Source organism: Chenopodium album, chromosome 15 (assembly GCF_948465745.1).
Source record: "Chenopodium album chromosome 15, dcCheAlbu1.1, whole genome shotgun sequence".
Lineage (NCBI taxonomy): Eukaryota > Viridiplantae > Streptophyta > Magnoliopsida > Caryophyllales > Amaranthaceae > Chenopodium > Chenopodium album.
In genome coordinates, this window is record NC_137848.1 from 51,953,289 (window position 1) to 51,967,990 (window position 14,702).

Here is a 14,702-nt window from a genome sequence, read left to right on the forward strand (position 1 = left end):
CCTCTTCCCAATATATTAATGATTCTCCAAGTGATGATGAGAAGACAAAGAATATGGTCACTTGCTAGTCAAATTATATACAAATTCCATAATTTTGAAAGAGTCTTCTATAACTTCTTTTGTCTCCTAATGAAATATTAGTATGTACAATAATTTGGTTTCTACTTAATTAAGCATTCAAATTCAATTATTGATTATGAATAATTGTTATTTCATTGAAAAAATAGATGTAATGTGATTTAGGGCCTGTTCTGATTTACTGAACTGAGCTAAACTGAACTTAACTGAACTGATTGGAGCTGAACTAAACTGAATTGAGCTGAACTAAATTGTTTATGAGATAATGAAATTAGGAACTGAACTAAACTGATTGGAGCTTAACTGAACTGAACTAAAATTAAGCTGAAGAGAACAGGTACTTAGTGGAGTATATTTTGTGAGTACCAAACTTTTTCTTAATGGAAAGATATCGATATTAATCTTAACATACTTATAAGGTTTCTTTATGTATGAAATTGTAGCAACAAGTATTCCGAAACAAATAAAAGAAAATGTCACAAGTATTCTAATAAGTCGAGGCAATATCATTTTTTCTAGATTATGTATGTATGGTTGTAAGTAACCTACCCTAACATCCCTAAGCAAAAGTATTATTAGTACTAATACTATTAAAATTAGATGTATAGTAGATTAGTACAATTAAGTACATAAATTAGGAATATAGAAATAGGGTGCCCGAAGAAGAAGGGAACAAGGACAAGAAAACCCTAGAGTTTTCAGATTCACAAGATCCAAACAACGTTCACGGGTGTTTCCTCTATATTTTCTCCACTCCACCCAAAAAAGAAATGATTTTTTTCACGTACTTGTAAACTTGGCCTCTCAAAGGGGTAAGTGGTCCTATATTTCATATGCTTCTTTTCATGCCTCATTATATATGGCACTATACCCTTTGATACCAATGGTACCACCACCAACATTTAACTTGTTAATGGTCTTGAATCTGATGCCATGAGTTGATTAGGAGCAAATAACAAGATACATTTGGCTACCAATACAACAAAATTCCGAGTTAGTCATGCACATATGTAATCGAATCAAAGTTATTCTCATCTTCTCGAGATACTATAGACCTATTGTTATACCTATTATGGTTCCAAACAACAATCCATGACGGTATGATCCAAGAGGACACCCCACACATTCACTTTAGTTTTGAAAAAATTCTTTTTTTTTTTGGTGCAAGGTTTTGAAAAAATTCTTGAAATTGATCCGAAAACATGGATTATAGCCTTTTATTTCAGACGATTTTTGACTTTTTCGGGGCTTAGAAAGAAAGACGACAAGGCTCTACTCATGGACCCCATGAGACCCTGAGAGGTCATTTGGATGGTTGGAAACGTCTTTTCTACATCATTACCACCTTTGCAACGGTGTTTCCAAATAGCCACGCACATAATGATCATCAAACTGAACTCATTCTTGGCAATTAGGCATAATGTAGACCGGTTGGAAGACTTGTTATAGTACCAATCCAACTCATATGATAACGAGGAACAATCCACAATGTTTATGGAACCAAAGATCCAATAATTATTTGAAAGCCCAAAGGTCCAACATAAGCTAGATTTTTCTATATTTCGACTTGCATCATGTTATGCATGGCTCATTAATCTAATTTTCTAGAAGATTATTAAGAGTATACATAGTATTCTTATCTATTAAAATTATGTTCCAGTCCAAAGTATGGGCTAAATATTTCCTTTGCCTCTTTGCAGTTGTATAAAATGATAATAGTAACATAAAATGAATTGATGATTGTTTGTATGAAACTATGAATTGTAAAAATATTCATCATATTTGCTCACTATACTAATTTATGCTGTAACTGGACTGGTAATTGTTGGAAATTATCTAATATTACATCGCAAACAATAGAAACATTAGATTCGAAAGGATTGATGACATGTTCAAAGCAAATGAAGTGATATCATCACTCTTTCCGTTCTTTTTTTAATTGCAAAATTAGATATTTTACGAACATAGAACAAAATGCATGCATTTTGTGTATTCGGCATGTACTGGTATCGAGAATCAGACATGCCATCCTTGCTTAATAATGATAATTAACCGCTAACACTAAAAATTATCAGCCAAGATTAGTCCCGAGATCTGAATTCTAAAGGAGATTAGTCCTGCATAATCAAATAAAATCTTCACCTCAACACAGAAGAAAAACAAGTCTCATGGTGAAGGGGGAATTCAGACACCTTTCACAGATTAAATGTTCACAGCTAGATTTCAGACAATGTTACACCGATACATTTACATTAACCCAAAGCGAAAAAACAGCTGGAAAAAGAAGAAAATAAGAGGGGATGGGGAGTTTAACTAGAAGAACCAGAACCCTATCATACTATGATAGCATACCTCTTGCTATACAAACATCTACTAGGTATACTTTACTACTTACTAGCATAATCTCCTGCTGCTTTATTCTAATATAACCTATTTGATGCCAAAAGATCCATAATTTTAGAAACCTTGAAGCACGATTTTCAAACCTTGCTAATGAATTGAGCAGGCGAGTTTCCATCATTCAGAAAAACGAATCCAGGTATTGGTACGCATGTTTTCTATTGTACTGTAATAAGCTTGCATAAGTCCTGTCCCATATTCCTATATATAAACATTCGTCATCAGGGCTCAAAGATACTCCGGAAATCTCCCCGAAGAAATCAATCTCCTGTCGCTTCTCATAGTTTGCTTTCGTGCTGTACACATGGACAAAATCGGCTGGTTCAGCAGCCACCATAAATTTACCGTCTGATGAAAATCGGATGGATCGGGTAGCGCCCAAGTTTCCTTTTAAGACGGCAACTGATTCCGAAAGCTTCCTCACATCCCAAACTCGGCATGTCTTATCTTGATTACCTGTGGCAAAAACTTGTCCGTCTGGGTGCCAAGCGGTAGCAAAGGAAAAATCGCGATGGCCTTCCACTGTCGAAACAACCTGCCCATGCAATAAACAAATCATCATGATAAATCCTCATTTATAAAGGCCCGTTTTCTACATTCACTCTTTTAAGCATTCCCTGGGTTTAGGTTTTATTTTGACTTATAAGAACAAATTAACATACATTGGCGGTTGGCCTAGCATGTTGAGTACAAATCAAAAGCAAGTCCAACATACTACCTCCGTTAACCCATTATGTGCAACTTTTACTATTTTTAACCATTATCTGCAACTTTTACTATTTTTGGCCGCTAAACATTATGTGCAACAAAAAAAATTATTTTCTCTTTTAGTATAAAAAAAAACGGGTGAAAAGACCACTTTACCCTCATTTAAAAAATTAAAATACAATTTACTAACTATAATAAGATTTAATTAATCACTAATTACCACCCATTCTAATTAATATCTACTCTTCATCTTCAATTCAAGATTTCAAGTAACCAAAATCCATCTCCATTCATCTCCATCTGCATTCATCTTCCCCAAATATTTTCTCTCTCCTCTTTCAATCCCATTATCTCTCTTCATATTGTTTAGATCTTCTTTCTCTCTATTCAACTTTCAAAAAATTTGTAGTGGGTTTCATGAATTTGAGATTTTCCTTCTCTTTCTTCAACTTTCAAGAAATTCAATTCGTGGTGAGTTTTTCGAATTGGTGGTGATTTCGCAGTGGATTCCGTTGGATATGAGGGGGATTTCGTGAGAATAGTAGCCTGGATTTCGTGGGGGTAGATTTTTTCGTGGGGTGGTTTTTATGGATGTGGTGGGTTTTCGTGGGGGTGTTGGTGTAGGTGGTGGGTTTTTCGTGGGGGTTGGTGTAGGTGGTGGGTTTTCGTGGGGTGTTGGCGTAGGTGGTGGGTTTTCGTGGGGGTGTTGGTGGTGGTGGTGGGTTTTCGTGGGGTGGTGGTGGTGAATCGGTGTGAGTGGTGTTGTGCCTGGTCTTGGTGGTGACAGTGGGTGGTTGGTTGGTGTTGGTGTTGGATCTTCTTTCTCTCTCTTCACCTTAATTACATATCCTTTTAATTTACTAATCACAATTATGAAATTTTGCATTGGAGTCCGTGTCATGCCCCAAAGTTGTAGATAATGATTAACGGAGGTAGTATGTATATTGAGAGATTCGTCTTAAAAACAAAACACGTGCACAAATTTGGTATATTCCCTCCAATACTCATTATCTTTCCACTTCACTAACCTATCAGTTATTGCTCAGTATACTTCATTTCATACTATCACTAACTTATAATAACCAATGCACCATTGCTAAAATCAATCTAATCTAAAATACCAACATTACTAGTCAATTTTTATTACATCAAGAGTTGTTAAAATCACGTGGATTAAAGAATCATCCAAAGACTTGGATCATGCATAAAATTTGGATCAAATAAAGAATCAATCGTAAGATTGTTAGGATAGCATGAGAATCAATAGGATCACGAGTGTATTCTGATTCTAATGATCCTACAACATAGGTAAAATGGACGTCTTTTACGAGCCTTGGGCTAGCCCATATAATACTAAACTAAAAGAAACCATCAGTCGGTTATTATTAGAATAAAAATGAGAAGGAAAAATAAAACCAACAAACAGTTCTTTGACTTTCTCACTCTCCTAATTTGACAATTTCATGCTGCTCCAACCTTGATGCGGAAACATCCAAGATTTCCTTTCTTGATTCATTCTTGGAACTTTCTTAAAAGTTCTTAATGGTTCTTGGAAATTTTAAGTTTAAGTCTAGATTTTGCTTACAATATTACCTTTCACTTAAAAGGAATTTTTTTGGTATCAAGCATTAGGAATTATTTTTACACTTTTCCAAATTTATTTTACAAAATCTATCGTTTAAGAATTCTACTAGGAATTGGTCTAAGTTGGCTAAAGGTCCCAATTCCCTCAATTCCCAATTTTACAGAAAGAAAAAATCAAAGAACCCTAACTTCTTCGTGACTTCCTCTCACCTAAGTTGGCACCGCTATCTTACCTTTCTCAGACTGACTTTGGCCGCACTCCGCCGACTGATGTTCGCCTGCTTGCCTTCTCTCTCTTCAGTAGTTCTTCGACAGTTTGAAAGTTCAGCTTTAGTTTTAAATTTATCTATTTTTTTTATTAATTTTTTTTTTTTTTTTTTTTGTAAATTGTTAATTGAAATTGTGATTTCATTCACTTGGGATACTTCGCTTACTATATCCATTGCTTTGCCCATCAACTCCAATTAACTCTTGTTGCTATTGCTAGAGATAAGGATGATTGTATTTGGGTATTTGAAGAACTTGGGTTTTTGTTGAATGCTATTGGTATTTCTTCTAAGCGAAAAGAATGGCTACGAGAGATCAAAAAGTGGCAGAAGCATTAGATTTAGGTGAGCTTGAGAGTGGGCAAGGAATAAACCTAGAGCTAGGCATAGGTAGGCCATGTGATACTCGTTGGGGTTCTCATTATAAAACTGTTTTGAATGTTGTTACATTGTATTCTACAATCTCTGAGGTACTTGTAAAAACTGGTAAAAGCAATGTCAACAAGGATGACAAGTTGAAAGCTCTAAGAGTTATGACTGCATTTTCATAGTACACTTGATGCTAGAGATATTCGGTGTCACTGATGGGTTAAGCCAAGCTTTGCAAAGGGGAGCAAGACATTGTCTACGCAATGTCATTTGTTACTATGACTAAGGCGCAACTATGAGGGATGATGGTTGGGAAAATTTCTTACCTGACATGAGGTGCTTAAATGAGCTTAAAGGATCACTATTGGATTAGTTTTCAGCTAATAATTGGGTATCCAGCAAGTTAGCCCAATCTGTTGAAAAGAAAAAGTTCAAGAGGATCATCTTAGATACTAGGGGATTTTAGAAGAGGTGTAGCATGTTTAAAAGCTGCATTGCCACTAGTGAAAGTTATACGAATTATGGATTCTGATGAGAACCTATGGGATTTATCATGAAACAAAGGCGCAAGCAACAAAAAAAAAACAAAAAGGTTACTCGTATGTTGTTACTGATTTTGGAATATATATAGTGTTATATCACTTGTATGTTTTTCTTAAAGTGGTTATAAGTCTCTTTTAGACATTGATGATGAGCATTGGGTGGAGGTACGAAAAGAATGCAAATTTTATCAACAAAAGAAGACTTTAAGAATGTTAGAAGGCTTTTATGGGTTGCCTACTGCTGTGATGACAAGAAACAAGGAAGAAAGAGACTACAAAGGCCCCAACATACACCAACCTTTTTTCATTTTTTTTATTTGTAGACAAAAAAAAATTTCATGAAATTAACATGATAGTATGTATGTGAATTAATTCATAAAGCTGATTGGTGGAATTCATATGGTGATGAATGTCTAATTGTCTATAGCTAAAAAATTTTGCAACCTAGACTTGCAGTTCTTCTAGTTGTGAAATCGAAGTGCATTTGAGATGGTAAATATGGTATCTATTATTTTCTACGTTATATAATATATTCATGGGGTGACTTGATATCTCTTCTCATTACTTTAGTTATAATTTTTATAGGTTCATACAAAGGAAGGCAGAGAGGAAATCAATTACATCAAGAAAAATAAACGATTTAGTCTTCATGATTTTAATTTGATATTAAAATATAAACATGAAAACAAGTAAACATCCCGATAACACAACCACCAATTGATTTGGAAGAGTTGCCAGTGATGATGAGTGCATAGCAGAAGTAAAAGAACATGTTCTTCCATTAAATGAAACATGGTTAATTGATCTTAATTGAGCGACAAGGAGATTTGCTAGAACTACAAATTTTAAAGGAAGTGATATTAATATTGAAGTCCAAACTTTGAGCGTTGCAACTTTTATGGGTCCAAGTGAATTAGGTGCAGAAAAATTTGGTGATGGTGAAAACTTTTATAATGAGCCAACTACTACAACAACTGATGTTGGAAGTGATGATGTTGAATATGGAAATGGGAATTTTAGATTGGATAATAGATAAATAATATTGTAAAAAGAATATAATAAATAAAAACCTAAGAGCTAAGTGTTCTTTGTAGTTTGTGACTTATTCTGTAAATTGTATGCTTAATTTTTCAAATGATTTTTTAAAGCGAATTTTTTAAAAAAGAATGTCAACGAATCCACAATACATATCTATTTGTGATAAAATTAGGGAAAAAAAAAAAAAAAAAAAAACACCAAGTATTATACGTACATATTAAGTCTTAATTTATTGAATTAGGTAGGATTAGGGGTGCTAATTGAGTTGAGCAGCTCGCGAGCAACTCGTACTCGACTCGGTCAACGCTCGGTCAAAACTCGACTCGAGTTAGCTCGACTCGAATTCGACTCGATTCGAGATGTTAACGAGCACGAGTTGAGCAAGCTCTAACTCGACTCGATAAGCTCGTGAGCAACTCGATAATATATTATTAATATAGAATTTGCAAACAAAGTTACTATCTTTAAACATATTTGACACTTATTAAGTCTTAATTTATATCATGAAAAAAGAAAGAGTTAATTTTTAATAATATCTATATATAATTAGGAAAATAGTATAAATTGAACAAAAAATAAATAAAGGCATATGATTATAGAAGGACCAAAATTTTAACGAACAGATCGTGAGCTACTCGACTCGACTCGAAACTTTAACAAGCACGAGTCGAGCAGGTTTTATTTGCTCGAAACTTTAGCGAGCACGAGTTGAGCACATGTAAAAAGTTTTCGAGTTGAGTCAAGCACCCCTCAACTCGTGATCGACTCGCTCGATAAGCACCCCTAGGTAGGATTGTACAATTTTACAATCCGATCCTACAATTTGATCCTGGAAGCCCTTCCGTAGTGAGTAATTTTAACAGAAAGTAGCCATGAAATTGGAGGAATATTAAGAAAAAGAATAGATAGAGTAACCCAGCACGGGAAGAAAGAAGCATCACATTTTTCTTTTTATATCTAAACACAGTTGCTCATATCTACTGTTTCTCCAACTAGAGTGTAATGTCTTTGGACCCTTCAATGTAGCTACATTTGAACACTAATACCTAGGCCAACAACATGCAACTGCCAATACCTACACATGCTTATGCTTATAGGATAAAGGGCACTGTTTAAACCTTTAATGGCTAGGCAGCTAGGCAAAGATACGGCACCTTAATTAAGAGAATTCTGCTACGTGCATAGTCTGTCATACCTTTCCGCTTTGCGAATCAACTAGCAACCCATCGACATGATCACCCACAACAGCAATAAGTTTCCGGTCAGGGCTAATTGATGTGTGCTGCATCAGGAAAAAAAATTACAGGTCAGAAACACTAGTAGCCAAATAACTGCAAAATACAACTCTAAATGAACCTCCATGCCCCATCCAACCTCCAAAAAAAAGAGAATAGAGAAAGAAAGCAGAACTTAACATTGTTATATTTATGCTATGAGTATAATTTGAGGTGGGTTACAGAAAGAAAGAAAGATAAGCTAAAAGTATGAAAACACTCACATTTACTGGCCAAGGAAAACGGAAGTGGCTCAAGTGCTGAAAACTCTCCATATCATACAGTCGTATTCCACAATCGTTATTTGAAGCCATAAAATGATAACAGCCACTGCAAAAAAAATTCCAAACAAAAAAGTCCTGTCAATAAAGATTATAAAAAAAATAGCCACAATACTCATTTATCGTGATTTCATTACCTCAAACTGTTGTATATCTCAACTGCGTTGGTGATAGCATTGTCATCGTATGTTGTCCGGGCACAAAAACTTATTCCTTTTTTATCAAGACGCTGCAAATATAATCAAGTCAAAACAACATTGATTCCATCATATAATCAATAAAGATTCTGGAACACACCAAAAAAAAAAAAAGGAAAGAAAAACAAAATGTATAAATCCAATGCCCTGAAAGAGCATTAAGGATACATTAGAGTGAAATAAACAAAAACAATGCAAATAGAGTGCCCCTATAACAAGAGCAACCAATTCAAATACTCCAAAGAGCTGATCGCAAAATCTGACTAAAAGGCTATGTTACTCAGAGTCTCAGACTCGCTTACTTGTGTCAGTGTCAGACTTGGACACGAATGTCCAAGCGTCACAAATCCAATCACCAGCTTTTTTTAAAAAAAAATCTTCATGTTTATGGTCCAAAATGAAGTGTGCTCATAACCATGTCAGGGTGTCAAGTAACATAGCTACTAGGCTAATTCTTTAAAAACAAAAATCAACTCTTTTTTTATTGAATAAGAAGATGATATGGATATTCTAAAAGAGGATCAACTTAACTCAAGCTTTCAATTTGACTTTCTGCTTAGAAGTGCTAAATTGTCAGCATATATTAACTAAGCTAAGTGTGGTTTCTTGTTCCCTCTAGGTTTCTCCTTGGGAGGGTGTTTTCCTAGTTTTTGCTAGGGTTTTCCCAGTCTTTTGGGTTTTCTTTCAATCTACCCCCTTCTATCTTTTTTTCTCCTTCATCCTTCTCTTCTCCTTGATCTCCCTCGTGAATATTGGTAGGGGCTACCACTGGTTCCTTGATAAATTGTAAACCCCAAAATCCCTTTCTAAGCGCTCATAATAATAGATCCCGTCCTTACGATGGTCTTGATCGGTGTAGATGATTTCTCTTTTGCCATCAGAAGTTCTAATTTGTTGGTAGTGGTTCATGCGAGCGTTAAATCAATTGTCAAATCAACGACTACAATTAATTGAATCAATTTATGTTCAATTCAAAAACTACCAAAGATCGAAAGGCCCCCTTGTAGAAGAAAACTGCAGAGGACAACGATTCAAGAGACAAGGGTATTCATCAATGTCAATTCGCACTCGCTATCATAGTTCTACATAATTAGAATTGTTATTTGATTCAATTTTCATTGTATTAATCATTTCTGATCTCTTTTGTAGATGTCGTATGGCTTCTTATTAATGAATTGATCTTCCCTTAAAAAAAAAAAAAAAAAAAAAAAAAAAAAACCAAGCTACGAAGTTCTTTTTAAACATAGGTTCATGATGTTAGTAAACTGTCCACACCAATAACATATACAGTCGTATAGAGATAACTCTGATAAGTGACGATTCAGTTTATGAAAAGCAAAAGAAATCAAGTATCGCAGTAAACAAATAAAAGATGCAAATATACCTTGCACACTAATTCTCCTTGGAATCCCCCAGCAACCATGAGTTTGTCTTTGACTGCTAGTGTACTAATCTGAGTTTGGGTAAAACCTTCCACCAAGCTCCCTTTGTGTTTCTGCAACATCAATCAACAAAGAAAGCATTAAGAGTTACAGATCAGCCAAGGACTCGTGGAAGAAGCTTTAAAAAGGCTGGGGGTATAAAAAAAAGGATCGAGGGCAAATATACAATCTCACAGTATAATACTATGGACATGAAAATATTTACATTATTATGCAGTAATATTCCCCCATACAGTTTTTTTGTATAAAAAACATAATTAATAAAAACACACATTTCAAGACAGGAGAGAAAATACCTCATTAGGGGACACATGTCCAGCAAAATTAACAACCTCTGATAAGCTTCGAGTCAATGATGACCAATGCATCACTTGGTAGTTGGACATGAGATACACATCATGTTTTGAAGTAGCCCAAACAAGATTTCTTAACTGCAAATAGATGAACACAACAATGTCAAACAGTGATACAGCTCCAACAACATGCAGATTGTGAAAACACAAAAAAAAAAAAAAAAAAAAAAAAAAAAAAAAAAAAGAGATCAAAAGACTCAACAGCATTCACATAACCTAGTACTAGAACAACATCTGAAACTGATAACAATTGACGAGGATCTGAATTAATCTTTATGTGGATGAACGATTATAATTATCAACTCAAACCCTCGATATATTGAGTAATGCACTAACTCTGAAAATCATACACAATATAATTTCTTAGGGTGCATTATCTACTTGATTTACACTTATAAAATCTTATTAAGACTTATTTTAAAAGTTGAATTTAAGTAGCACTTACTTTTTCCTAGACTTAACATAAAAGCACAAATTTTTCTTAAAAACTGAAAATAAGTTGACCAAGACACATGGTCTTAAAGGGCGCATAATGCAAATACTGACATTTGACAAGGAAATAACTCAATTTAGCATTCACAATGGTCATAGACAGCAACATCTAACAATAAAACACAATGGAAGTCCCAGGACTCCTAGCATGTATCAATATCTCATGATCTCATCACGTTCTACACTTTAGTTTCCCTACATTTGAGAAGTCAACATAAAACAACCACCTATTAGGCATAAATATTGCTATTTTTTATTGCCAAATGATTTCAGAATCGATCTGAATGGGCTAGGAAGTGATCTCATAGGCGCAAACAGACCATTTTAAATTCGTATTTACAATATATTACACAGGTTCAAAATCAAGTTGGCTTATTCAAGATTTATAGCTTTCAGTCTTGCACCTAAATACTTTAATTATCTGCCTAACTATGGACAATAGATTACCTTTAAATTTACTCTATTATGAGAATTCACATGTGGAGGCAGAATCTTGAGACTTCACACATTGAAGATGAGTATAACAACTTTATAAATCTAGGAGTCACTTCTTCAATAGTCATATAATTTTACTTCACACCCCATAAGCTTAGAAGTGGCCTACATCTCACTATCTCAATGTATTCCCTTGGGCACAAGCTATGAACCTAGGCAAACTTCCAAATTAAACAGCATGAAGATTCAGAGAGAGAGAGAGACTATGACACACGAGAAAAAAAATTGCACAGGTGCTAATATCCTAAACCTAATCAGAGAAAACAAATGGGAAGTCTATCAAATAACTACGGCATGAATGCTTTGAAATTCCAGGCAACAGTGCTTATCATGGCCACTATCATAATATCCGACTAGAAAAAAGGCCTCTGCCAAGTGAAAAGCTTAAAGCCTACTATTTTGCAACATATAACACAGACAGAAAGAACCACATTTGCAGCAACAATATATGGTAATGTAAAACTAAACTGAATTATCTGTTTTTCTCACAGAATCAATACAGAAATCCAGAAAGCTACAAACCTGAAAATGTAGAATAGTAGGCTTAACCAATCTTGAATTGTAGAAGAACTCATAGAAATTTCCGCCTCTCTCCTTTGACTTCCATTCCTAATCACACCAAGTAAGTCAATACACAAAATTCCGAACAAATATTGTTTCATTACACACTTCAAGGCAAGTAACCAACCTTTTCTATGGAGTCCCCAGAAGATGGGACATTCTCATAATTCTTGTACTGTTCTAGCCTAGTTGACCTGTATTTCTCTCTTGTTATGTTCAATCTATCCCATGGAATACCCTGAATGTCTTTCCCTTGTCTAGCACTGGCAGCCGAGGTATCTGTCACCTTCGTAAGCTGCTAAATCATATCAAGCAGGTAAGTTTCAGTACCATGAAGAACAATACTTGAAATCGAGAAAGAACTGCATTAAAAGCTAATACTCTAATCAAGCTTCTACACTGCTTATTGAACCACGTGAATAGAGATACTACATACCGCCTCATACTCATCCATTCCTAAATTGCCATCATCTCTAGCATAAAACTCCCCATCCACTTCGTCAATGAATTCAGGAACATCCTGCTCATCAGCCATGTAGTCGAATTCATCGACTTGATGTTCAGACATGATTCACCTGCACATGAATGTCTTGGCATTAGCATAAAAGGCTTGAAATTTAGAATTCATGCATAATTTCCTACCTAAACCCTGTGCTTAAAGCGCAATCAACTGCTCTATCACTGAAATATAATATATACAAAATTCGCAATAACTCATCAAATTATTAAATCAAAAGTACCAAAAATCAATTAGCAGTCAATCACTAAACCCCTAATCTTTATACTATAGAAAAATCAATTGCCAACAAAAATAAATCAATACTAGATCTTCTATGGATCTTCACCCACCGAAAAAATTGAAAATTTAAATCTAAAACAGAAGCAAAATTCAATAATTCTCAATTAAATCCAAATCTAAGCAACACCCAATTCAAAACAATCATAACCCATCTATCAATACTTGAACCCATACAAAAAAAAAAAAAAAAAAAACCAAAAACCCAGGAAAATTGAAATCTCAAATCCCTAAAACATACCCTAAAATTGCAATCAAAGAACAACCCAGAAAAGAAATTAGATAATAAACCCACAAAACATCAAATCAAATATTATCAATTTATTATAAACATAACATAATTAAAAAAAAACAAACAAACCAATAAAATAAACCAAGTATGAATAGTTTAGAAGATGTAAGAAAACGACATCACCTTTTAATTAATTAAATTTTAAGACAGAAGAGCAATCTGGAAAACTCTCGTTCTCCTTCAACCTGAATATCTTTCCCAAATATCAGATACTATAACTTATTAATGGGGAAATTTTTTTTTTTATTTTTTTAAGAAAATTAATTAATTAATTAATTGAATATCTACATTAAAAAAAACCGACTTTATTGGGTAGTGGGGAAAAGAAAAACTAAATGGGCCTTAAAAATTGGGGAAAAAAATGAACGCAAAGACTCGGATGAGTCAACTCAACTCGAAAAGTAATGTGTCCCCAGAAATAGATAAATGGGGTTGCAGCATTAAATTGATTTGATAAGTGAATATCAAGGTTAATTAGATTTGAGAAATTAAATTGGGATTTGGCAAAGCAGATTTTGTGCAGAGAGGATGAGTTGTGAGGGAGGAGAGAGAAACATAGAAAAAGACAGATTGTGATGCGACGGTAGATCCCGATTTTTATAAATACATTATTATACCGAGTGTAAATAAACTACTTCATCTATCTCGTAAAAATTGTTCATCGTATTGAATATATATACTATTAGAATTTTGATTTTCTCATTTGTTAATGGGAATAATATAGTCACGTGTTATCTTATCGAGATTATAGAGGGAAATTAGGAATTGAACTGAATTGAAATTAAGCTGGAGTGAATAGGCTCTAAAATATTAATCTTACTGTGTTCTTTTTTTTTTTTTTTTTTTTTTTTTTTTAAAATGCAAGTAACTATTCAAAGAGTAGTGTTTTGAATCTCTACCTAATAAAAAGCTTAACAAAATATTAGGAGTATGAAAAGAGGCAGAGCAATAGAAGACGAACAAAGTGTTAATAATTTTACGTGGCCTCAAAAAAAAAAAAGTGTTAATAATTTTACATAATATAGATTTTAGTTGTAGTCATAACTCATAATCTCATACGGAAAATTGCTTTTTATCGACTTTCACTTTTTTTTTATTATTATTACCTCATTTTCAAATTATTTACAATGATTTGATGTAAAATACGAGTAAAAAGTTATTTTAAAAAATATTTAATCGTTACACATAATTTAAAATATAGGTACTCCGAGTAGTTTTAATTATTCTTACAACGTTGTGAGTTTTACACTATTCATTTTTTGTTTTAAGATTCATACTCTAATTTAACTTTGGAGTAATTCTTCAAAAAAAAAAAACATGGAGTACCATTGATGGTTTATATAAAAGAAAAATTATTAGAGGAATTATATATATGAAATAGAGGGCTATATATATAAGTATGAAATATAATCTTGAAATTTGTATAAAATTAGGGATTCAAGACAAAAACACGCGTAAATTAGTGTAATTAGTGCTTATATTTTATGACTTCTTAACTTTATACGATTCTTTAGTGTATATTTAATGTTTATAT

The 14,702-nt window shown here is 33.6% G+C and overlaps 1 protein-coding gene across 2 annotated transcripts; it reads right to left on the reverse strand.

Annotated features, from left to right (window-relative positions):
* Positions 1 to 2,250: 2,250 nt before the first annotated feature.
* Positions 2,251 to 13,755, reverse strand: LOC145583357 (putative WD repeat-containing protein C2A9.03). Of its 2 annotated transcripts, none has more exons than XM_081640592.1 (10): positions 13,292 to 13,755; positions 12,517 to 12,655; positions 12,208 to 12,375; positions 12,042 to 12,128; positions 10,476 to 10,610; positions 10,122 to 10,232; positions 8,678 to 8,769; positions 8,484 to 8,589; positions 8,181 to 8,267; positions 2,251 to 3,013 (listed from the first exon to the last, which is right to left on the reverse strand). In XM_081640592.1, exons 2-10 carry the CDS (start codon positions 12,646 to 12,648, stop codon positions 2,600 to 2,602), a joined length of 1,332 nt encoding a protein of 443 aa, XP_081496718.1. In that variant the 5' UTR covers positions 12,649 to 12,655; positions 13,292 to 13,755; the 3' UTR covers positions 2,251 to 2,599. The 2 variants fall into 2 exon arrangements, with proteins under 2 accessions (XP_081496718.1, XP_081496717.1); XM_081640591.1 differs by having other exon boundaries at positions 12,208 to 12,378.
* Positions 13,756 to 14,702: the final 947 nt, after the last annotated feature.